General features: G+C 34.8%; 3 protein-coding genes across 4 annotated transcripts; 1 reads left to right on the top strand and 2 right to left on the bottom strand.

Moving 5' to 3' along the window:
* Positions 1–376: 376 nt before the first annotated feature.
* LOC306879876 (NAD-dependent protein deacylase sirtuin-5, mitochondrial) lies at positions 377–10800 on the bottom strand. 2 transcript variants are annotated; one of them, XM_079433100.1, is made up of 10 exons: positions 10346–10800; positions 8547–8655; positions 8323–8456; positions 7018–7089; positions 6256–6409; positions 5988–6075; positions 5830–5883; positions 4564–4687; positions 1601–1716; positions 377–1367 (listed from the first exon to the last, which is right to left on the bottom strand). In XM_079433100.1, exons 2-10 carry the CDS (start codon positions 8635–8637, stop codon positions 1295–1297), a joined length of 906 nt encoding a protein of 301 aa, XP_079289226.1. In that variant the 5' UTR covers positions 8638–8655; positions 10346–10800; the 3' UTR covers positions 377–1294. The 2 variants fall into 2 exon arrangements, with proteins under 2 accessions (XP_079289226.1, XP_079289227.1); XM_079433101.1 differs by lacking the exon at positions 10346–10800 and adding an exon at positions 8713–8830 and having other exon boundaries at positions 8547–8622.
* An 823-nt stretch (positions 10801–11623) lies between these two features.
* On the top strand, positions 11624–16374 carry LOC306880033 (tripartite motif-containing protein 16-like protein; the record flags this gene model as incomplete). Its single annotated transcript, XM_079433301.1, has 6 exons — positions 11624–11962; positions 12916–13011; positions 13162–13395; positions 13483–13642; positions 14726–14785; positions 14891–16374. 6 exons carry the CDS (start codon positions 11624–11626, stop codon positions 15418–15420), a joined length of 1419 nt encoding a protein of 472 aa, XP_079289427.1. The 3' UTR covers positions 15421–16374.
* A 2539-nt stretch (positions 16375–18913) lies between these two features.
* On the bottom strand, positions 18914–22432 carry LOC306879823 (transmembrane protein 205-like). Its single transcript, XM_079433023.1, has 4 exons — positions 22311–22432; positions 20864–21013; positions 20300–20463; positions 18914–19418 (listed from the first exon to the last, which is right to left on the bottom strand). The coding sequence occupies exons 2-4, from the start codon at positions 20961–20963 to the stop codon at positions 19116–19118; spliced, it is 567 nt and encodes a 188-aa protein (XP_079289149.1). The 5' UTR covers positions 20964–21013; positions 22311–22432; the 3' UTR covers positions 18914–19115.
* Between the last annotated feature and the right edge of the window lie 2776 nt (positions 22433–25208).

Raw genomic sequence — 25208 nt, 5'->3', positions numbered from 1 at the left:
TCATTTATAACACATTTGGGAACACAACATGTGCCACCTATCTTTCCACACTTGTAATGAGAAGCACTTATAAACAAATGAGAAATGTTAAGGGCTTTTACGTTTTGGGCGTTTTTCCACCATAGTAAAAGTTAGTATTGTAATTTTACTGTTGTACTGTAAAATAAAGTTATTATTATTTTAAGTGAGATATTAAACATATATTTCTTTAGTTGAATAGTTTTATTTAGTAATAATAGTCATAATAATAGTAATCAATATGAATATTGTGTATATATATATATATATATATATATACACACATTCATATTATAATCATAATAAAACAATAATATTACTATCATATTTAAATGTCATATTTATATATTAATTTTTTAGTTATTGTTGGCCAATTTGTGCAGCCCTACAAAGAAGTAAAGCAAACCTGGAGCTTTTTTTTCTTCCATATTTAATCTCGAAGGGATAGTTCACTCAAAAATGAAAATTCTCTCATTAATTAAGATATTTTTGAGGAAATCTGAGAGCTTTCTGAAGATAAACTAAGGTCTTACGAGTTTGGAATGTCATGAGTAATAAATGACAGAATTTTCATTTTTGAAACTATCCCTTTAATAACAACCATAGAATTTAAAGGAAAACCAGTCATAAATCTTGTTCATATACTCTCATGTGTTTTTAAGTATTCCCCTTGGACACTTTATTTTATGGTTACTTTATTTAAAATAAAACTTCTGCCTCCACATCCATTGTGTCTGTCTGTGCGCATCCTGATACAGCTCATTCAAAATCATTATATTGCATTAGTGTCTAGTCCTACATTCAGGGTACCCACAACATTTGACCAATCAATTTACATGATTTTTCCAGCCAGTTATTTTTAACTGATGAAATATTGCAGAGCTGATCATATTGAAAACTTACTCATGAGGAAAAGTTCCTAAACTCTTTAATTCTATTACCTTCCTTTACTTTTCTGAGTCTGGAAATTATGATTCCCGGGTATTCCATGATTCCATGTAGTTTATCTAAACTGAAATTGCCCATGAATCAACTGGAACAAGTCTACTAATATCCAAAGCCAAAAACACAACTTGAACAAAATGCTGCTACACAGGCCAAGCGAACACTCAAAAATACACTATTTAAATTTTCATTTCAGCCTTTGCAGTAAATTTTCATAGCTCACAAACCATAGGAAAATCAATCACACGAAGGCATGAACCAATCCCATGTGCTCTCAGTTAAAGTGCTCTATGCAGTGGGCATGAACGAATGGGTCATGCCTTCTTTCTCCTTAAATGGCCTCACTCTCGTGGCGTTCCAGGGCGGGAGGCAATGTGACACCACAAGGACCCTCAAAGTGATATCTGTTGGTGAGAAACACATCTCAAATAAACCACACGCAGGTGTTCAATTTGTTTTGTGAAATGTACCGTTCAGTGTTTGCTCAAATGCGACAGCGAGAGACGTCACAGAGTCTGTGCGTATTTGGAGGCTTGTGCGCAATAGAGCAGCTATGCGTTATCCTGTTGAATGGGCTGACTGAGAGGCATCTCTATGACTCATGTAAAGTGATGGTTTGTGTATTTATATGTCTTACTTAAAGCGCATAGTAGCAGGTGTGCACTCCATGTTGAATTCAGCTACAGGCACTCCTCTACCTGCCACCTGAGGAGCGAACATGGCTGCTGGGTAAACTACGGAGGAGGTGCCCACCTAGAGACAAGAAAACAATGTGACAAACACAGAATACAGTTGGAGGTGACAAATTCTTTAGATAAAGCTTCAACACAAATGCATCTGTAAGAAGGATTGACAATATTGTGTTGTAAATATTTTAGGCAGACATTTATGCAGCTACCTTCTTAGTCACACTCAGAAACCTACATTTAAAATGGTAGAAATATGTTAACCAGTATAATTTTTTTTTATTTATTTTTTTGTGAACATTTTTTTTTTTTTTTTTTTTTTTTTAAGGCAAACTGTACAATAAAATAAACAAAAAAAAAAAAACACACGTGAATACAAAAACAATAGAAAAGAGCAAACAACTGAAGCAGAAACAACAGAATTATCAGTTAGGATCAGGGAGAATTACTTTCCATAAAGGGATTTACAGGCAATTCTGTCATCATTATCACCATTTCTGTCTAAAATGGAAATATGTAAATTTCTTCAGACAGTTATCAAAACACCTTTAGTTCCATTGTCAGTCGCAGCAAAAGAGACCACCTCGCAATACCCATTATTGCATCCATGAACATCATCCATCCACAAATGAGCTTTCTGGATCAAAGCAATGTCAACCTGTTTTCGTTGCAGTAGTTGTAAAAAAAAAAAAACTTGTACGTTTATGGGGGCCGTTTAAACCATTGACATTACAACTTATTATATTAATTTCAGTCATTACTATCAAACAAATAAGTGAACAAATGAGAGAAAGTTATACCACTGCAAATGAATGAACTCAACAGCCTTTAAAAACCCATTAACATAAAGAAAATCCACCCCACAAAACTTTTACAGACTGGGGTGAAAACAAACCCCAGCCAGCCGCCCTCCCCTGTCTTAATCAGTGACATTAACATGACAGCCAGTACCATTCTTTAGAACACCGTCATTAGCCCTATTATAAGAGAACAGAATAACTTTGAATTCACACGAGTGATAAAGTGGGGTTAAAAAATATATACATATATATATATATATATATATATATATATATATATATATATATATATATATATATATATATATATATATATATATATATATGTATATATACTTTCCATAACGAGGAAACAAACATATATAATTGTATCATGTAATGTTACATTGAAAACTGTACATTAGTGATACCAAATTTCCTTGCTTACATGAAGAACTCTGCCAGTAGCGATTGTCACAAGAAGATCTAGATCAGTAAATCAGAAGTCGAGGAACCCTTATGCCACGTCCATCCCAGGAGAATGAGGAGCGGGGATGGAGCTCAGGAACTGACGCGCTTCATCCGGTGAGTGCATTAGTTTGGTCTCGCCGTGTTTCATGAAGATCTTCAGAGTAGCTGGATACTGAAGTAAGGTCTGCAGACCTGCCTCTTTCAATTCCTTCCATATTGTACAGAAGGAGCTTCACTGCTTTGCCGTCGTGGGAGAGAAGTCGGGGAAGAAGCTCAACATCGCACCATCACCCGCTTTCACAGGACCATCTTGCTTCATTTAAAATCAAATTCCTGTCGTTGTAGCGTACCAGTTTGAAGAGAAACACTCGTGGTTTGGAGAGATCCATTGAAGCTCTGGAGTAAACTCGATGCGCGCATTCGATCTCGATATCTCTGCCCGCCAGTGATGGGATCCAGATCAGTATTGACCGTTTCAGAAAGCCGATTGGGTCATCCTTCTCGGTCCCTTCAGGTAGTCCCAGCAGGCGGAGATTACTGCGTCTGCTGCGGTCTTGTAAATCAGTCACCTGCTGCTCGAGGGCATCCAGCACAGTATGTTCGCCAATCACTTTTTTCTGCTCTCTCTGTTCCCTGATTAAAAAGTCAACTTTAGAGCATATATTCTGGATTGTAGTCATGTGAGAGGCGAATTCGAATTATTGCTGCTAATTCAGCCTTCAAAATGTCCTCAAATCACTTTATAGTGACCACCATGTTGTCTTCAATGTTCGTTTTGTTTTCTTCTTAATTGGCGAGGATGATGGTGAAAGATAAACAATTTCTGACTGTGTGACATCTCCAGACCAACGACAAACAAAAAAACTACCCCAAATGTAAAAAAAAAAGAAAAAAGAAAAAAGAAGATGAACAACAGTAAAAGACTGTAATATATACAGAGCTCAGCTAATGTGCGACTTGGCTCATGAAAGCGTCACGTGATCCCCTTTAACCGGTATAATTTTTTAATGGTATTGTTATTGTAGAGTATTGGTTTTGTGGCTGTTATGCCAGGGTTTCCTGCAATGCTGAATCACTAGAGTCACAGTGTAATAAACATAAATCCATTTTACTCGAATTGTAAATGTAATTTTGCAGTCTGAATTGAATGTGATGTGATAAAAAGACTGGGCACCTTGTGAGCTGCACGAAAAAACAAACAACTCCAGTGAAGTCCGATTCATGAACTAATTACCAATTTGAGCAGCTTCTTTAAGTGATTAATTATAACTCATTACTGGTTTGAAGAGTCTTCCATTGAATTAATTCACTTAATTCCTCAGAGCGGTCAATAAATCAACATCTGACTCACTTAAACGGCAAGATAGCTTTCCTTTCTTTTTTTGCATTCGGAAGGCTTGTGAAAATGACTGACTGATCTCTGGCAATTGATTCAAATGGAGTTTGGTGTTAGCCTGTTGCTAAGCTAACAAATCAATACTTTAGTATGCTAAAAATAAAAACATGTAATGCAAATTTTGGATTTCTTCAAAACAAGGCATTATAGACAGCAGATAAGGTTGCAGCATAAATTCTAGGCCTATTCTTGATGCCTTAAAATCCTTTTTAGGTAGTCAGCTCACTTGGTTCTGTAGTGTGTTATGCATTAATTTGCTATCACTCACCACTAAGCAGAGATCACATTTGTCCAGCTCCTGCTCCACAGCGGTGAGAATATCTGAATCCAGAGTCTCTCCGAACCAAACCACATGAGGCCTCAGCAACCCATTACAGCTATTTCTGTCACACCTACAAACATAAAGTACAAAACTAACATCTTGAACATGAAACATGAAACACGTGGATATATGCTGCCTACTACTGGAGAAAAAAGTGTTACTATTCTCAAGTTATTTCTGTATTGATCTTTACATCTTTCTTTAATTTCCCCATGAAGTCCATTTATAACGGCTGTTGAGGTTTCTTGCACCAAAGCAGCCCCAATTTTGGATTACATGACTATCCTCTTACCTCTCTCAATTATACAGCCTTACAGTATGTTTACAGTAAAGCAAACCAGAGGTATGCATTCCAGCAGCATCTGATTAGATTTGTTGCAGCACAATATAATTCCTGATTTGTAGGCAGTAGTGGGCAATGTTTGGAAGAGTTGTTAGTTGAAGCAGGCAGTCTAACCGTGACTATTTTTTCTTTTAATAATGCATCACACACTACACTAGTTTTTTTTTTTTTTTTAATGCAACATAATTTTTTTTATGTTTTTGAAAAAATGTTCACCAAGGCTGTACTTATTTGATCTAAAATGCAGTAAAACAATATTGTGAAATATTATTACAATTTAAAATCACTTTTATTTTAATATATTTAAAAATGCCATTTATTCCTGTGATGCAAAGCTGATTTTTCAGCTGTCATTACTCCAATCTTCAGTGTCACATGATCCTTCAGAAATCATTCTGATATGCGTACAGCATAACATTGCATTTCTTATCATTAATATCAATGTTGAAAACAGTTGTGCTGCTTAACATATGGAAACTGTGATACATTTTTCAGGGTTCTTAGACGAATCGAAAAAGAAAGTTTAAAAGAACAGCATTTATTTAAAACTGATTTTTTTCATAACAATGTTAACGTGTCCTCGCTGAATAGAAGCATTCATTCCTTTTAAAACCCCAAACAGTGTAGTGTTCCTTGCAAACTGTTCATATTTAAAACAGTTCTAAAAATCTGATTCTGCACTAAAATCTGCACAGAACTACAGTATGCAGAACATTTTGCAGATTTGCACACAACTGTGTTTATTAAATATTTTGACAAATTTCATAACGGAACAGTACCCGGTAAAATAGCTGCATTTAATAAAGTACTGCCATTTCTGACTAATCAGCACAGTCTACTGATCTGCAACAAAGCCAAACCTCACAAACCTGGGCAGGTGCTCCACTGGTATTCTGGCATCCTCGGCACTGGGGTCAGGCTCTCTGAGAATTGAAAAAAGAAAGAGAAAAGCAAATACAGAGAGTGCAGTCTCTTGTGGTTTAAATATTTGATGAAATAATGGTGATGTGTTTGCATGAGCTTTTACCCTTTCCCCACCAGAGCAGGACAGATTGGACTCTTGTGGTTGGCTTTGACTTCTCCACAGCTCATGCAGCGGGTTTTAAATAGACTACCTAGAGAGAAAAGAGAGAAGAGAGAGAGATCAGTTGAAGAGAATAACCTCAATTTAAAGGTATGATTGTAAGATGGAAAGATGGGAGAAATGCTCCATCATTTTCATTTCTGTTAATCAGATGTTAACCAATAATAAATGTACTATAATGGTATCCTGGTTTGAGTAGCTGTTGTCTCACCGTGGATTTCAAAGACATGTTTGGATCCAGCACGATGGTGCAGTTCATCAATGTTCTGAGTGATGATCACAACAGAGCGCCCCTGCTTGCTGAGACGGGACTCACACTCCGCTATAGCCAGATGTGCTGGGTTTGGCATCTTACTTTGCATAACCTGCAAAATTAAATACAATTTTAATAACAATAGGAAAAATTAAATAAATTAATATGTTATAAGGATGCAAGCAAACATATTTTTTTGTTTAATTTAATTAAGCAAACTTAATTGTTTATCTGCAACCCTAGTGTTTAAATATATAACGACATGTGATGCTGAAAGTGGCTAGTAAAATTTTTCATCTTTATGTAGTAGTTTTTAAAATTATTTACATTTTATTTCTTCAGGTTTTTCCAGTTAGTGTTAATTAAAATATTTTATTGTATTATTACATTTTATATAAGTTTGATATATTACAATATAGTGTTTTTTTTCTCTCATACTGGTACCTACAACTGAAATGTTGGTAATGCAACAACATTAATAAAGACAATAAAAAAAAAAAATGCAAGCATGCATCTCATAACCAGAAATAAACACTGACGTACTTTCAGATTCCTTACTGCAATTCTAAGGATGCAAAACGTAGTAGTCTCATTAAAGTATTAACATAGCATTACAGGCATTTATATTATACTATACCAAATTTATAGTGAATTGATCACTGAAAGAAACAAATGGCACTATGATATTGGTAACCATTTAGTCAGAAATATGTGACCCACCTCACGCCTGTAATGGTAAAATTCCCATACTAAAGAAGGATCTCGAGAGAAAGCTTCAGGGGTTGCCAGATCCTGAAAGAAAAAGAGAAGAAAAGAGAGACTCCTGTTAATATTCGCTTATGTGCATGCGGTCTGAAACTAAGAGCTTGAACAATTATGACAGAAAAGTATTACAATACTATTTATAATGAAATTATCTATATATATTTAGTTGTGCAGCACTTACAAAATAAAACAGCAATGTTCTGTTGTAAAATAATTGTTATATTTTCATTTGATTAAACTTTAAAGGTTGATTAAATTATTCATTTTAATATGAATATATTTTAATTATTATTATTATTAATGTTTTCTTGCTTACAAGTGGTGTGACTACAGTGTTTATATGGTCTGCTACAGGTAGCCTGACAAATTTGGTCAAATGTTGTCAAATACAGTAGATGTTGAAAGTTTACAGTCATTATTTACAATGCAAAATGTCAACTATGTTTTACAGGCCCATTTGTATATAATTCTGAATCGTAAATTAAAGAAAAGTTATGCAGTATAATATACAACCTGTTCCCTACTGTAACTTTTCAAAGTCTCACACAGATTCAATGAGGTGCTTTACATAGCAAAGAAAGACTAAGACTCGCCTCTTCATTTAGAAGTGTATTTAGGCTTTTTATGTTGTCAATTAGAGCATGATATCGCCTTGTAGTCACTGTGCTTATGCTCTTATGCTCTGCCAAGTACTTTATAAGTCAGGGGGTTTCAGAGGACCACAGGGGAATGGAAAGGGGCATGTGCAAAATTTGAGATATATTTTTTTAGAGCTGTCAAAGTTAACATTAAGATATTAATGAAATCTGTTTAATGTACATTCACATTCACAAAATGTTATACTATTTTATTATGCTTTCTAAAGACTTCAGAAATCAATGCATTAATTGTAGTTAATTCATATTCTTTGTTTTTCTAGTTTTTTTTCCCAAAAATAATTTTCTGAAATTAAAATAATAATTCAAACTCACATACATTGTAAATATAATTAAAAATAAAATATTTGAATAAGCTAATACTTTAACAATTTGTTTTAGTATATTATTAATGTAAAAAGACAATTATTTAATTTTGAAAAAATAAAACTACATGTAATATTCTCCTTTATATATAGCTGCCTTTATTTATCAACAGAAGGGATCATCACAAAGGGATTGTCATATTTGAGTCCTAGCATCAAAAAGTTTGAAAAACCTTGGTATAAGTCTTATATTGAAACAGACAGTACAAAATGTGTAATGTGTAGACAATGTGTGTTACCTGTGCCTGCCATTTCCTCCAGTAGCCCCCCTGTCCTCTAAAAGTTGGTACTCCACTCTCTGCACTCACCCCGGCCCCCGTAATGATTGCAATGTGCTTGGCTTTAGCAAAATCCACACGAAACTCTGCTAAATCTGCAAAATTAAACAAATTGCAAACCATTTCATTCACAGGCCATCCACGGCCATACATACACTGTGAAGACAGTCTTAAAAGTGTTTTACTTGAGCTTGGTCTAGCCATCTTTGGAGCGCTCCTGACTGCCACACAGAGGTGAGAGGTCAGCCCCCTACACGTCAACTGACGCACAATCATTGAGGGTTAAATGTCACTCTGCACAGCGAGAAAAACAGAAAAATATACATATTTTACAAAATGGAACGTACTCACCAGCAGACACACACAGAATCAGGGACTGAGATTAACGCACTTCCTATTTCTGTACGGAGCTGTTCCTTTGCTAGAAAAGGGGGCGTGTCCAGGAAGTAGTCTGACAGGTTGGGAAATTCTGGAATGATATCCTTCTTCTATTCATAATCTCACAAAGCATCAAAAACTTTATAAGTTTTACTTTAGTTTAACTTGAAGGAATTATAATGTACATATTACTATTGTGACTTATGAGTTATGAAATAGATTACTATTTATAATAAACATAAAAAACCCTATGCTGTGCATTTTTGGACAAAAAAATACAATAAACAAAATAAAAATGTTATGTTCTTATATTTTAATTTGACATTTTAAAATATTGTTAGTTTGTTTTCGTTTTTTGCTATTTATAATATATATTATAATAACTCCTTTGTGCAGTTTTTTTGGAAAAAAGGAAAAGAAAAATGCTATTTGTATATATATATATATATATATATATAAGTACATGGATATATTTATTTAAATACATTTGAAAAGATTTACTACACTGTTAAATGTAACATTTTAAATTAAAAGTTGAATTAAATTAACCATTTAAATGCAATCCAGAAATATGAAAACATAAAACACCAAATTTGGGAAAAAAATAAATAAAAAAGACTTTAACATAAGAGACACTTAATTGCCTTAATCATTGCCGTCATGCAGTACGTTTCCATGTCAATACATTTTAAAAGATGGAAATTGTATTATTTGTTATTTTGTTAACAATATAATAATTACGTGAACTTGCAATATGAGTGAATGTTAAATATTGTAACTCCTAAGCTGTTTCAAACCAGAAATGTTTTGGGAATATTTTTTTTATAATTAATATTGGGAATATTGTTCTACTTGTAATAATGTCACAGGTTTGTCCCATGTCTTCAATTTGACTTATTTTTAGTGTCAAACAACAACAAACATCTGTAAGTATTGATATGCGTTGATTAATTCTGCGAGGTTTGACTTATTTGCTGGTTTGTCACACTTTAAAACGCTTAACTTTTGATAATATTAACAAAATTAACTTAAATTTGACACCCCAATGTAAGATTTGATTTGCATTCTGTTAAGAACCACGTTTATTTCTTTATTTACAGCCTATTACATTTCACCCTGTTCATTTTCTTGCCAATGTGTGAATAATTAATTGAATTAATAAAATTGAGTTAAAACACAGCCTGCTTGGCCTGGGCATATTTCTAAACATCTGGTATGGTGGTGTACCCCTTTATTTGACGTAGTTCCTTAATAAAACAGCAAAACCATATGCTTTTTCTTTCTTTTTTTTTAAGTTGCAGCTGTCACATAAAAGGAATGAGTCTGACCCTCATGCACGAGGTCGTGGCACTATTGCAGGGTCACAGGAGCATGCAAAGAGGACAGAACTTACATGGTGCAATAAAGTAAAACTTTAATAAACACGTGGACCTTGTAAAGTGCGCAATAGTCCCCTGCTCTCAAAATAAGCATATTAACTTGTTTATAATGTGAAAAACACTTGATAGGTCAAACATGGACAACAAAGCAGCAGTACATGTGCATGGCATGCTGATGCTTTACCACACACAGCTATCTGACAGAATGAAAGGAAAGTAGCAGCTACCTGCGTGTGTTGTGCTGACTTCTGTCACAGATTGTGTAGATTTAGTCCAGCAGAGCAGAAGATGAAATATGTATTTTACATCTACTCAGTTGCTGTCATGAGCCAATGAAAGAGGGTGTACTGCCATCGGCTTTGAGACAAAATTACACGTACAACACGAACCATGAGACAACAAATGTTACTATTAACTTTCATATTAGATACCTCTGAGGGGCGTTTGGTGGCTCAGAAAACTCAAGCGTCCATTGAGTCACATTCAAATCTCTGAACGCATTTTGAGTTATTGATGATATCTGTGCACCATAAAGTATAAACGATTAAATAAATTCATTTCAATGATTGCTATCTGAAAAACAAGTAGGCTAACTCACTACAGAAATGTCTATAAAATCACATTCGAAAAGCATTATCCAGTAATCAGATTCGTCTGTGAATGGTGCATCCTAACCATCGGTGAGAAAAGTAACACGCATCACGCGTCTATGTATCTCTTCAACGTCGGGCTGGACAATTATTTGCAACCGAATAATGGCCTTAATAAACTTTAATAGCCAATAAATTGATATTAAAAGGGTGAATATTTTAAATATGACTTATTATTTAGACACATAATACCTGACCAATAAGAGAAAACGTCTGAGCCACTAAACCCCGCCCCTTTTCATTTTCATTCTAATGTTGAGAAGAACACGCTGATAGTGAAGACTGCTGCAGACAGCCGGCCATGAAAGAGCGACCTCTAGCGTGGAGAACATAATACTGTCAGTGGCTGTCTCACAAATTAAAAATATAGCAGAAGTAGACGCTTGAAATATGTAGAAAAAAGGCTGATTTCATTGATAGCCAGTTAAGTCATTTAAAGTGAATTTAAAATGTAGTGAATTAAAACAGTGGATGTATTGTCCCCAATATATTCTGTATCCCATGTTTACTATATATATATATATATATATATGTGTGTGTGTGTGTGTGTGTGTAAGTATTTATTGTGATGATGAGTTGCATTTAACAATATTTGCTGTTTTGTTTTATTGTTGCATAATTTATTTACACACACCCTTTATGTTTGTGCACATATTACATTACAAATATCCACACCCTCTTTGTCTCCCACAAGTGCCAAAAGATAATCCAGAAACACCTTATGAAACATGTCATTACACTACGGACTCCTCCCATTACAACCTCATATACAGACAATAGTGGGAGGCACAAGCAAACGCCATACTCTCTCCACAAAGCAGCTGTACAGTCTGTCTTTTACCTGAACTGTAAAAGATGGCAGAGGAAGAAGCTGGTATTTTCGTCAACCAGGAGCAGTTCAGCTGTCCCATCTGTATGGATCTTCTGCGGGACCCCGTGACCATTCCTTGTGGACACAACTACTGTATGGAGTGCATTAAGAGCTTCTGGAAGCAGAAGAACCAGAAGAAGTTGTGCAGCTGTCCAGAGTGCCGACAGACCTTCTCTCCGAGACCTGCGCTCAACAAAAACACACTGTTTGCTGAAGTTGTTGAGAAAGTGAGACAGACTGGAATGCGTTCCCCCACCATCCCTGGAGCTGAGAATAATGAAGTCCTTGCAAAAGAAAAACAGGACCTCATAATGTTCTGTCAGGTGTGTCTGACTTTAAATGTGATGATAAAATGTCATAATACCTCAGCATATAGCAAGAACTTTATATTAACTTTCATAAATACGTGATTAATAAGTCTGTTACTTTATGTATGTTGAGCCTCAAAAGTATATTAACACTTAATCTTCAAATGTATGAATATAATTGCGTTATATCACAAAATATCAAACTAAACAGGATTTGTATTTGCACAAAAATAGCACAAGTACATTATACATGTCATAAATTAAGGTTTAAATTATTAAACATTAAAATTATTAAATTGATAAAATAGGTTAATGTGTGTTATTATATTACAGTAAAAAAAAAAAGTCCTTGAATGTAATTATTTATAAGATTTATAGGCAACATCCACCTTCATTCTTTGAAAGATTGTGTGTCTTATAAGATAATAAATTTTTGAAGGTAAGTGGTGTATTGTTTAGGGTTTCTTTTTTTTTTAGAAATATGATCAATTATTAATTTCTAAATATCAATACTTTTTGGGGACCTCACACGATGACATCACTGCTTTTTCCCTAATAAATAATAATTATAATATAAAAATACTGATATATCACACTTTTTTTTTTGCTTCATTATGATAAAAAGACAGCTTCTGATTTTTAACTTTATGTCTCAAAAAATCAGAAATGAAAAACATGCTCACCACAGAAGAAATGTTGAAAAAATAAAATAGTACTAGTAAAACTAGTACTTTATGGCTCACAAGGGCTGTGGAATAAATTAACTAGGAACAAAAAGAGATCTAGTAGTACTTGTAATTATAATAATTAATTTAAAAAAAAACTGGATGACCCTGATAAAGGTTTGAAAGCCAAAACATGTTGGTATGCTTAAATGTATAATTCAATTCTCATCACATGTGCTGCTGGATTTCTTTTTGTTGTTTAAAAAAATCCGTTTCTTCATGTATTTATCCTCTGGTCTGCAGCAAGAGCTTAAGCAGTCTCAGAGGAGATGCCAGCAGGTCATAAAGGAGCGCGAGATGGAGCTACAAGATCTAAGTCACGCTGTACTCTCTCTCAGGGTGAGTCTATTACTGCCAGGAGGTGGAAACTCTTAATGGACATGTAGGATAGTATGGATCAATTTATGATCCTTCATCAGGAAGACAACCATTATGCGCAGAGAGGTTCTTGGATTCATCACTTCTCTGGTTTTGTTTGTTGTATAACAGAGCTCTGCGCAGGCAGCAGTGGCGGATACGGTGAAGATCTTCAGTGAGCTGATTCAGTCCATTGAGGCGCTGTGTTTTGAGGTGACAGAGATGATAAAAGCAAAGGAGCAGATGGAATTAGACGAGGCACATGGATTTATGGAGAAACTAGAGCAGGAGATCGCAGAGTTCAAGAGGAGAGATGCTGAATACGACACGCTTGCACACCTTAATGATAAAAATCAGTTCCTGAAGGTAGCGTCAGTGCTTCTAGACACCAAAGTAGCCTACTTGTCATTTGTGATTTTGGTCTAAGAGAGTTTATTTCATTATATTCCTCAGAGCTATGAAACACTGTGTAGTCAGCCGGAGTCGGTGACCTGTCCTGCAGTTCTAGTCAATCCGGACTTCTCTTTTGAGCTGGTGTCAAGAAAACTCACATATCTGTGTGAGGACATTAAAGATCTGTGTCAGAAGAAATTGGAGAAATTGTCAAAAAAAGGTCATCATCTGAATATGTTTGGAATAGCATGCTAACTAAACATTTCAGTGTAAAATTACAGTATATTCCAGGTTAATAATTGCATTACTATAATAGTCATTTCACAGTAGGACTTCTCTTGAGTGAGTATAACTGGTTAATGACAGCGTTATAATGTGAATTCACAGTAAACAAGAGCAGTAAATGGCATGTTGTTAGCAGCATGTGATTCACAGTAATTTGGCAGAAAATAACCCAATATGCATTTATTTCACAGTAAATTTTTGACTTCATTTATCTAAAACTGTAAATACGTGGCAAATTTTACAGTGCATTTCAATGTGATTAATGAATCGCATTCTGATACATTATTATTGGATAATATTGTCAGAAGTCTTTTTTTTATTTTGCAAAAGCAAATGATAAACCACTGAATTAAAAACTAGTGCAGGAGCAATGATTAATCACGATTAATCGCATCCAAATTAAAAGTTTTTGTTTACATAATATGAGTTTACTTTGTATATTTATTATAATATACACACATGCATGTAAATATTTAAGAAAAATATGTTATGTTTATATATTATTATAATATATATATAAATTATATGATTATAAATATATACATGTAAATATTTTCAAATTGTATATGTGTGTGTGTTTATACATAATAATTATACACAGTACACACACATATATTATATAAACAAAAACTTTTATTTTGGATGCGATTAATCATGATTAATCATTGCTCCAGCACTATTAAAATCTCAATCAATACTTCAATAAAAACATCTATAATAAAAAATAAATAAATAAATAATCCTTATTTCCAAGATGGCATATGGAAACCTCTCACAAGCGATGAGGTCATGTAACAATGTTTATATATATTAACATGAAACAAGTTTTCGAATGTTGCATATTGTTTGAAATGTTTATGAAGTTTTTCACTTACTATTTTGTAAAGAACTGTCAGAATTCATACAGTATTCAATAAATGCATGCAAGTCTTCCAAACACTATTAAACATTAAAATAAATTAAAGTAAAACAAGTATAAATATTTCAAATGCCTGCACTGTTTATATTTTCTTATTAGTGACAAACGTGAAATTTATTCCTACCCCTGAACCTAAAATCAGAGAGCAGTTTATGGAATGTGAGTAACACACACACACATGCAATCAAATGTGCAACAGAAATCAATACAACTGACAACAGAATTACTGTCTGTTAATCCATGTATTGTGTCTCTGGATTTCAGATTCGGGTCCCCTGACTCTCGACCTGAACACGGCTCACAGAAACCTCAGCGTTTCCTCAGAGACTGGCGAGGTGGCGTGCAGCAAAATCTCTCTATCCGTTCCTGACCACCCAGAGAGGTTTGACAGCTATTACCAGGTCCTGTGCAGGGAGAGCGTGTCCGGCCGATGTTACTTCGAGGCAGAGTGGAGCGGGAAGGGCCCCGTGCACATCGCAGTTTCCTATGAGGACATCAGCAGGAAAGGAAAGACCCTGTGTGCATTTGGACACAATGCCCAGTCCTGGAGTCTGGTGTGCTCTGAGGATTCATATGCATTCTGGCACAATGGACGGGAAACTAAGATTCCCAAAATGCAGTGGGCTCGCAGGACTGGCGTTTATGTTGACTTCTCTGCAGGAATTTTGGCGTTTTACAGCATCACAGACTCAATGAATCTCATCTTCAGAATTCGGACCGCATTCACTCAACCGCTCTGTCCAGGTTTCAGAATTAACCCTGGGTCCAGTATGAGACTTTGTTATCCACTTTAATGGCATGAAATGTAGTTTATTCAGTTCCTGAGCAATTATTTGAAACTTAAGAAATTAAGTACGAGAGGTCAGGATCCATTGGTTAACATTAGTTAACTAAATTAGTTCGCATCAGCTAACAATAAAAAGTGCTTCTAAAGGTTATATCAATCTTAGTTAATGTTAATTTCATCATTTACTAATATAATATTAAAATCAAAAGTTGTATCTGGTAATATTATTTAATGGACCTGAGCTAACAATGAACATCTGTATTTTTATATTTGTATATGTATATATCTGTAATTTAATGTAATAAATACTGGAACAAAAGTTTATTGTTAGTTAACATGAACTAATGTTAACTAATGTAACTAATTGTAAAGTTTTACATAAATGACCAACACGCTCTCATGGCAATTCATAACTATTTTACTTTTGGACTAATTTGTGGCTAATTCATATCCTCTCATTTTAATGTTTTCATCTGATCTACATCTGATAGATTGGGTTTCTGTACAAATCACATTATACAAATTCGTACTAAATTGCCACCACATAAAATAGTTACGTTTTCTCTGCGAATGTTACATTTGGCAGGTTGTGCTAACTGTAAAAAAAAAATACGTTATAAGGTCCAATTCTCACTATTAAAAAAAAAACATTAACTATGACTTTTGCCTCAGTACGCTACTAATTTGCTGGTTATTAACAGTTAGCGTGGTAGTTGTTAAGTTTAGGTATTGGGTAGGATTAGGCATGCATGTGCTTTATAAGTACTAATAAACAGCCAATATTAATAGGCATGCTAATAAGCAAGTTAATAGTGAGAATTGACCCCTATACTGAAGTGACAGCAAAAAAACATTTCTGGAACCTGATATGCATAAAATGTTTTTCTTGGTATCTGATTTTGTTGTTGTTTCTTTGTTTTTTTTTATTTACTGCCATTATCACTCTTAAAATAAAGGCTCCAAAGAGGTTTTCGCAGCAGTGCCATTAAAGAACCATTTTTGGTTCTCCAAACAACAAAAAGAACCATTTTTTCCCAAATCTTAAGAGCCTTTCTTCACTATAAAGAACCTTTAGTTAAATGGCAAGATTCAATGGATGTCAAGGGTTCTTCATGAGTCATCAATGCTAATAAAGAATCTTTATTTAAGAGTTATTTAACATATAGCCTCGCTGGTGGACATGGTGATAAATATCAGTTTCAGTCACAAACCGATGAATTTACCAATCATTTTCTGGAACCAGAACTCTCCGCCTTATAAAACAAGCAACCCTATATTTACAAAATGCTCTTATTTTAGTGCTTTTGTTGTTGTTTGTAAAAAAAAAAAAAAAATTATTTGCACTTTTAGACACCAGTAAAATCCAAAGTCTCCTTGACATTTAACATTTACAATTGTGGCCTGTTATGAGCAAAAAGAACTGTTTTCAAACAGATTTCCCAAGCACCCCTAATGTGTTACTGGTCAAACATTATTTAATTCACACAATAGTTCAATCAATGTTGCCGTGTCAGGCTGCTTGTTTTTCACTGTGCTGTTTAATATCAAAAAATGACACACTTTTTCAGTTTTACATAAAGAGAAGCAGTATAAATTGCAATTAGCTTTTATTCAGGCAGAAAACCTGATAATGCAACATTTTCTTCATCTACTACTTACTTTACATATGCAGACATGAATGAAACCTCAGCTAAAAAAAAATGATGGAACTTCAACAACACAGCATTAAGCACAAATCTATGCATTTCATTCTTTTGACCATATGCTAGATGATATTTTAAGTTAAATATAGTAAATATAACCATTAACAGAGAGTCCCTAGCTGCCGGTTCATTTGCATTGATAAAATATAATCAATCCCTAATTACAGAGACAAACCCAAAGCCTCACCAGCATCTTACTGGACACAATCATACAGTATTACAACTGAAAGATATCTCTATGCAAGGCACTGTACAGTAACTGATATGAATAGACACAAATATGATGGACAGACAGCAGAATGTGTAAGGCGACTGAAAACAGAAGCTACATTCCAAAGTAAGGTGTCGCCATTATAATGGTGCTTTATGTCTAAATACACAGAATTTTATATGACTAACACACTAGTTAGGCACATCACATGTGTTTGACAAATAAAATGACTACGAAGCACACAATGTGTCATGTACACCCAGGTAGTCCGGTTTGTTGTTGCTTAACATCTGCAAAAGGCACAGTGTGCAAAAGCGGTCAAACAGGACATAAACTGGTTCGTGTTGAATCTGTCACAACAAAGGTCAGTTTGATGGATTCAGATAGAGTACATCTGTAAATATGTCTTACCATTATATTTGAATGACATAATGCCACAATTTCAATATTGAACATAATTCATGACCCAGGCTGACAAATATTCTGTGCAAAAGTTCGAGGTCTGTAATATTTTTCATGTTTTTGGAACATCTATTATGATCAATAAGGCTGCATTTATTTTATTTAAAAATGCAATAAAAACTATTTAAAATAAATGTTCCCTATTTTAACCTGTTAACGTTCACCAGAGCGACGTCGCACTGATGTTATGTTTCTAAATGTAATTTATTCCGGTGAAGGCTCACATGATCCTTTGGAAATCAGTCTAATATGCTGATTTGGTGCTCAAAAAATTCTTACTATCCATGTTGAAAGGAATTATGCCAGTATTTTTGTTGAAACCGTGATTATTTTTCCAGACTTCTTTGACCAATAAAAAGTTCAAAACAACAGCATTTATTTCACATAGAAATGTTTTGCAACATTATAAATGTGTTTATAGTCATTTTGATCATTTGCATCCTTGCCGAATAAACTAATTTCTTAAAGAATAAAAAAAAAAACTAACTTTTGAACAGAAATATATGTTTATAGTGTGAATAACAGTAATAGTGTTAATAATATATATATATATATTTTTTTACATTAGAATATATTATATATTAAGACACATTAGACTATATTAGCTCCGAGCGGATAGTCACCTCTGTATCCAGTGCACTGATTAAATACTACACTATATACATTGTCAATCAGTATAAAACAAGAATATGTGTTTGTGAGTCATTAAAAAAAATACTTGTATAACATGCACAACCCCATTCTGTGGTGCAGCTGGTGCTGGGTGCATTTAACTTAAACTCCATTTCAACAAACAGCAACAGAATTCTAAATCTACAGCCAGATGAGAGCATAATTTGCATACTCATCCCTGTTAAAATGTGGAAGTGTACTTATAATAAGAGATTGTGCACGTACATGTCGATACATTCACACCCAATTCAGGAGAACAGGGTGAGGCTGGCCGTTCAAACAGAGAAATCAAATAATTTTTGACTACTTTGTCACAGAGTGAAGTTGCCTTCATAGAGAAAAATATCCCTTCCCATTTTTGTCCATTTAAACTCACATATCAGTTTTTTCTCAACCATGCAAAGTGTAACATTGTATCATTTAAATATGCACAGACATTATCTGAAACATTTACAAAAAAATATTCTTTATACATCATATGTCTAAACTAAAACTAGCACAACAAAGATTGAAAAAGATAATCCATAACAATAATTTGTCAGGAGGTAATCCAGTACCTGAGAGCAGGTCATCGCTGCCTGAGTCACACAGACGTTAACCAAGGGGTTGCATTGCGTTGTGAGAGCATAACTCTACTCTGTTACAGGAAGGTCATCAGAGTGTGGTGAGGTTTTCTGCCAGGTAATATAGGCTGTATCCATTACATACGATACAGCAGAGGTTACAAAGTGAGGACAGAAGGTGATACAGCCACAGCCGACCACTCAGCTTTTTATACTTGGGGTCTGTCTCGCAGAGCTTGGCGTACACTTCCCGATTGGACGAGAGTCCGATGTCCTGACCCAATCCACATGCCTGCTCAATTAGGTGCATGTCTGCCATGATTTCCGAGGTCATCTGACCAAACCACTGGGCATTCACTGCCGCCACAGTCACACAGACAAAAAAAATGAAGATCTAGGGGAAAAACAGAAAGCTGGTGAGTCTCACCTTACATAAAGTGTAAAGGTTCCCCCAAAAATCATAATCTGTTCCACTTTGTGTTGTTCCAAAATGTATGGCTTCGTTTCTTCCATTTAACAAAAAAAATAACTAATTTAAAGAATGCGTTGGCCACACTTTTTCATGCAATTATAACGAATGTGACCTGGAGCTTACAAGCAACGGTCTGATGAATTTATCACAAACAGGTAGACTTTATTTGATTGACTGGAGTGATGTGGATTACTGATGTGTTTATCAGCTGTTTGGACTCTCATTCTGACGGCACCCATTCACTGCAGAGGATCCATTGGTGAGTGAGAGATGTAATGCTAATTTTCTCCCATCTTTTCCCATTAAGAAACAAACTAATCTAGATTTTGGATGGCCTAAGGGTGAGTACATTTTCAGCATATTTTCATTTTTGGGTGAACCAGTCCTTCAATATTTGTGCATTCATAAGAGAAGTGGATATGCTCGGTTCATTAATAAATCTTTCTTTTGAATGTGATTTTAGTCAAAGAATCAGTTGATTCACACAACCAATGATTTGTTCATAACTGAACAGACTTAAAAATTCAGGCACTGATTCTCAGCTCACATAAAGCTAAAGAGAAGATCGTCGGTGAATAGTAAAAAAAGATTTGCTGTGTCTCTCACCCAAAGAGTCCACATTTATTTTAATTGGATGGAAAAGAACGACAACCAAATTTTTCACAATATCTTCTTTTTTGTTCCACAGAAGAAAGTAAGTTCTAGAGGTTTGAAACGACATGATGGTAATTCTTAATTTTTCAGTGAACTAATCAATATCTTTTATTTTTATTTTTTTACTGGGAACATAATGTTCTAAATACCTGGAAGGCCTCTTTGTCATCCAGCATGTTGCTAGGATGGTACATGGCAAAGATGGTGAGGTTGAAGAAAGCACAGGCTGAGCCGATATGCAGGTAAAACGGGAAGAGCCGGCTCTGGATGAAGCCAAACGTGTGTCGGTTTAGATGGTTGTCCATTACAAAGCCTGAAAGAAAAAAAAAAAAAAAGGACTTTGCATATCATAAACCTTGTTTATAACAGAATATTAGTTTAATGTATTAAAATATCCTTGTGAAAAAAGTACAGACTTTTAAAAATAGTGCTTGTTGTAGAAATAATATACTTCAAAAGAATATACTTTAGTGCAAATTGAATCTAATGTTTTCAGACAAATAATTGCAATGTACTGTACAATTAAATGAAAATGTATTATAGTTAAAATTGATATATTAAATGTAATTAGCTGAACGTTAGAGTGCATTTTTGACCGACTTAAGTATTTTTTTCTTAAATATACTTTAAGATTTGAAGCAGCCTACACTTCAATCACACTATTAATGATCTACCACCAATGAAATGCAGTGAAAAACAGTGACCACACCTACCTGATATGAAGGTGACCCATATCTGCATTCCCCAGAAGGTGGAGAGAAACATGAGGTGAAGGAGTTTGGCAGTGACGGGAGGCTCTCTGTCTGTAGACATTGTCACAGGCACACTATCGTCTTTCACCTCCCTCACTCACTGTCACTATGCTGTTTAAGGTGTGACACAAAAATGCCTTACATCACAAAAGATTTAAAACTCAGAAGTCATAACAGTTTTAATGTCTTAAGTCGTGTACTTGATGTGATGCACACTACAAAACACACCCTGCGTTATAAACAAAAGAGGTAGAGACGATCACCTTTCACCCACATGACTAACAGGGCATACCATAATGGAACAAACCTCCTTAAATAAGATCTGCCCCTAATATAAATCACATCAGGAACACTAACTGCAAACTACTGTGTGGGGTTAACAAAGCAACAAGACAAATAGGGAATATAATTAAAAATCAGAAAGTCAAACCAGCTTAAAATAATTAAAATTGTCGCAATCATGTTGTTCCAAACTAAGAATGACAACACTTGTTAGGGTTGCCAGATCGGAGTAAAAAACTAGCCTAATGGTCAATCATAACTAATCCAAAAGCAGCCCAATGACCCTAACCCAAACATCAAAACTTGCAACTTTCATACCTAAAATAGATATTTTGCAGTCATTGTTATGCATTACACAAATTACAATATAATAGGCTAGAAGTAATAAAAAAGTAAAAAAAAAAAAAAAAAAAGTTCAACGATTTACTACCAGTGCACCTTCTTCACAACAAATTTGTATTTGTTAGAATAAAAGATGGATTAAATATTTCAAGCATTTCAGTCAAATATAATTTAGGCAATGTGTAAAACCTATAACTCACAGGAAAATGCACACTTGGCAACCCTGACCCCTGTCACCATTCACTTCCAAAGTATGGAAAAAATGTGCCAAGAAGTGAACTATGACTGTCAATCTAACTAACATAGTCTGTGCTTCAAAGAAGAAAGAAAGTCATACAAGACATGAGAGTAAATATAGCTATCATATGTTCATTTTTGGATGAACGGTCACTTTAAGAATCGTAAGTGTGAGTGAACTACTCGTGCCCTTATTGTGCAAGGCTGATTCACTACTAACGCCATGGCCAGAATGTGGGCTGTGTCTCAAAACATACTAAGCTGCCTACTTAGACTGCATCTGTGGCTCCTGACTGAGTACGCACGCGCCTATAATTTCGCATAGTGGTGTCTATATAGACAGCTTACTAGTTGTTCAGATGCAGCCATGGTGTCCAAACCTCCAAAGCACCGCGACTCTCTCCAAAAGAGGAAACTTCTTTGCATATTATTGGCACCAACTTACAAAGCTCTCGTAGCATGTCATTTCTGTTGCGTCATGTGAAAGCTACCCCTGGGTAATGAAAGACTGGATATCATTACTGCTACATGATGTCGATCTACTTACCAGACGATCACCCGTGAATATGTAAATCGTCGGTGGCCGGTTGCACGTCACTATAAATCTACGAAAAAGGAGGAACCGGTGTGCACCCGCAGTTACTCTCGGACTCTGGCAGTCAGGCAGGTGGGCGGGGTTTATGCGCACAAGACTTTACTCCGCATTCAAAGCGGTCGGAGTGGTTTGGTGGGCGTGGTTAGTGTATGTTGACTTTATTGTTGGGCGTGGTTTTGTGCACAATAAATCTGTTTTATATACAGCTGCTATTTATAAAGGCAATGCATATAACGGTAACCTAACCCTAACATGCAATATTTATACCCGTTAAATACAGACCATAAAGGGTGTGAATGAGCAAAATCAGTGATAATAATATACATTAATAGAACTAAGTATACCCTATATATTATGAAATTCCATAAATTTACAAAGACAAATACACCTTTTACCTGCGTCCCAAATTTTAGGCTATATAAAAAATACTAGCGTTTTACTTGTTTACTACTACTTCTACAGCAAAATCAGTAATATTGTGAACTATGTTTACTATTTAAAATAACTGCTTTCTATTTGAATGTATTTTAAAATGTAATTTATTCCTGTGATCAAAGCTGAATTTTCAGCATCATTACTCCAGTCTTCAGGCTCACATGATCCTTCAGAAATCATTCTAATATGCTGATTTGCTGTTCAAGAAACATTATTCAATATCAATATCAATAATAATTTTATTCCGGTCCTCACAGACAACTTTTCACAAAATAAATAAAAATACATATTTACCGAAAAAGGAGTAGGCAGAAGCCTTGCTTATTATGCCTACCATGTATACATAGTTAACTGAATGGGCGACACTTTTCACTGTCGTTAAATAATTAGGAAGTCGTGGCCTAATGGTTAGAGAGTCGGACTCGTAATCGAAAGGTTGCGAGTTCGAGTCCCCGGCCGGCAGGGATTGTAGGTGGGGGGAGGGAATGTCCAGCGCTCTCAATACCACGACTGAGGTGCCCTTGAGCAAGGCACCGAACCCCCAACTGCTCCCCGGGCGCCGCAGCATGGCTGCCCACTGCTCCGGGTGTGTGTTCACGGTGTGTGTGTGTGCATTTGTTCACTACTCACTGCTGTGTGTGTGCACTTGGATGGGTTAAACGCAGAGCACCAATTTCGAGTATGGGTCACCATACTTGACAATACGTCACGACTTAGTTAAATAATACAAAATAATATTACAAAACATTATTATTATTATTATTATTTAAAACAGATGAATACTTTCTTTCAGGATTTTTTGATGCATAGAAAGATCCAAAGGTCAGCATGTATCTGGAAAAAAAAGAAGCTTTTGTAACATTATAGACTATACCATTCAAAAGCTTGGAGTCAGTATATATATATATATATATATGTGTGTGTGTGTAATTTTTTTTGGGGGGGGTTATACAAATTTATAGTTTTATTTAGCAAGGATGCTTTAAATTAATCAAAAGTGATGATAAAGACATTTATAATGTTACAAAAGATTTCTATTTCAGATCAATTTAAATAAAATCTACTCAGCTGTTTTCAACATAATAATAATAATAATAATAATAAATGTTTTGAACAGCAAGTTTTAGAATTATTTCTTAAGAATCATGACTAGAGATGCTAAAAATTCAGCTTTGAAATCACAGGAATAAATTACATTTTAAAATATACATAAAGCAGTTATTTAAATAGTACAAATGTTTCACAATATTACTGCTTTTGCTGTATTTTAGATCAAATAAATGCAGGCTCGGTGAACAGAAGAGACTTCCTTAAAAACATAAAAAATCTTACTGTTCAAAAGCTTTTGACTGGAAGTGTACACACACACACATTTTATTATCATTAATAATTATATAACTAGTAGTAGTATATTACAATAATTAAAACACTTGATTATTTTTTGATGAATATTTGCATAATTTTGGTACAAAATATTTGGTGTGTCAGAGGTGTTTACCACAACAACGGACCAGTTAACTGATAAAGTCCTTAATTATAGCTGTTCTGACTGCAAATATTCACAGAAAATAATCTCCGCATTCACTCTCACTGTGGCTTTATAGGGCATGTTCAAACTCGTGGATTAATTAGTGCTCAACATATCATTGGTTTGTATTTAATGGGTGTGAATGAGAAAAGGACAGGGTAATTCTCTTGGGTGCTTTCTTCACTGTTGTCTCACTGCTTTGATGAACAGTTGTTCAGGGCATAAGATTACACCAATTACTTTGTGCAACTGAAGGAGAACAACATCAGTGGTTCCTAAAAACACTAGGAACGTCATGCAAATATTTGTAAGTAGGTTTGTAAATGTGTAATAGAAAAACTTTAGGTGATACACAAATCTCTCTGTTGTCTGGAGAAGCTTTGGCGGCACAAAACATATATCTCTAGCCTTTCAAACTGAAGGAAACTACAATACAGTAACCTAGAGTAACAAATTTGCGTGTGCCTCTGGAAGGGCAACAAACATGTTTTTTTAGACCTAAAATACTAACCTATGTAAGTGATCATACTAATGGCATGTTCATGTTCCTATAAAATAAGATTTTATGCAGAAGAAACCTGTCAGTTTCACAGGCATATGTAGGACCAGAAAGAAGATGTGAAGGTAGAATTCAGTCACAAGAGGGAGACATGGTCAGCAGTCCATTGAGTCTTGCTAATAGATATTTGTTAAGATTTGTATGCATGGTTTAGTTTTTAGGGGATATTAATAATATTGCCAAAAAGAGATAACCAAAAACAGAAAAAATGTTCTCTTAAAGCAAGGATGTCAATTACTATGACAAGGATATGACTGCTGAACAAGGTATTATCATAATGTGCCAGCATCACGTTACAGGGAGACACTGGGAGCCGTTAATGTTCATC

Source organism: Barbus barbus, assembly GCF_936440315.1.
Source record: "Barbus barbus genome assembly, chromosome: 14".
In the NCBI taxonomy this organism is placed as follows: Eukaryota; Metazoa; Chordata; class Actinopteri; order Cypriniformes; family Cyprinidae; genus Barbus; species Barbus barbus.
The sequence above is the reverse complement of the archived record's forward strand: the minus strand, read 5'-3'. Positions and strand labels throughout refer to the sequence as shown.

What these genes read in the sequence shown, in the direction of transcription:
- LOC306879823 (XM_079433023.1), bottom strand. Translation starts at nt 20,963, where the DNA reads ATGTCTACAGACAGAGAGCCTCCCGTCACTGCCAAACTCCTTCACCTC. An exon ending in ATGGGTCACCTTCATATCAG is followed by an intron (nt 20,464 to 20,863) that starts GTAGGTGTGGTC and finishes TTTTTCTTTCAG; the next exon opens with GCTTTGTAATGGACAACCAT. An exon ending in ATGACAAAGAGGCCTTCCAG is followed by an intron (nt 19,419 to 20,299) that starts GTATTTAGAACA and finishes TTTTTCCCCTAG; the next exon opens with ATCTTCATTTTTTTTGTCTG.
- LOC306879876 (XM_079433100.1), bottom strand. Translation starts at nt 8,637, where the DNA reads ATGATTGTGCGTCAGTTGACGTGTAGGGGGCTGACCTCTCACCTCTGT. An exon ending in CCTGCTCTGGTGGGGAAAGG is followed by an intron (nt 5,884 to 5,987) that starts GTAAAAGCTCAT and finishes TTCAATTCTCAG; the next exon opens with AGAGCCTGACCCCAGTGCCG. An exon ending in CCAGTGGAGCACCTGCCCAG is followed by an intron (nt 4,688 to 5,829) that starts GTTTGTGAGGTT and finishes TTATGTTTGTAG; the next exon opens with GTGTGACAGAAATAGCTGTA.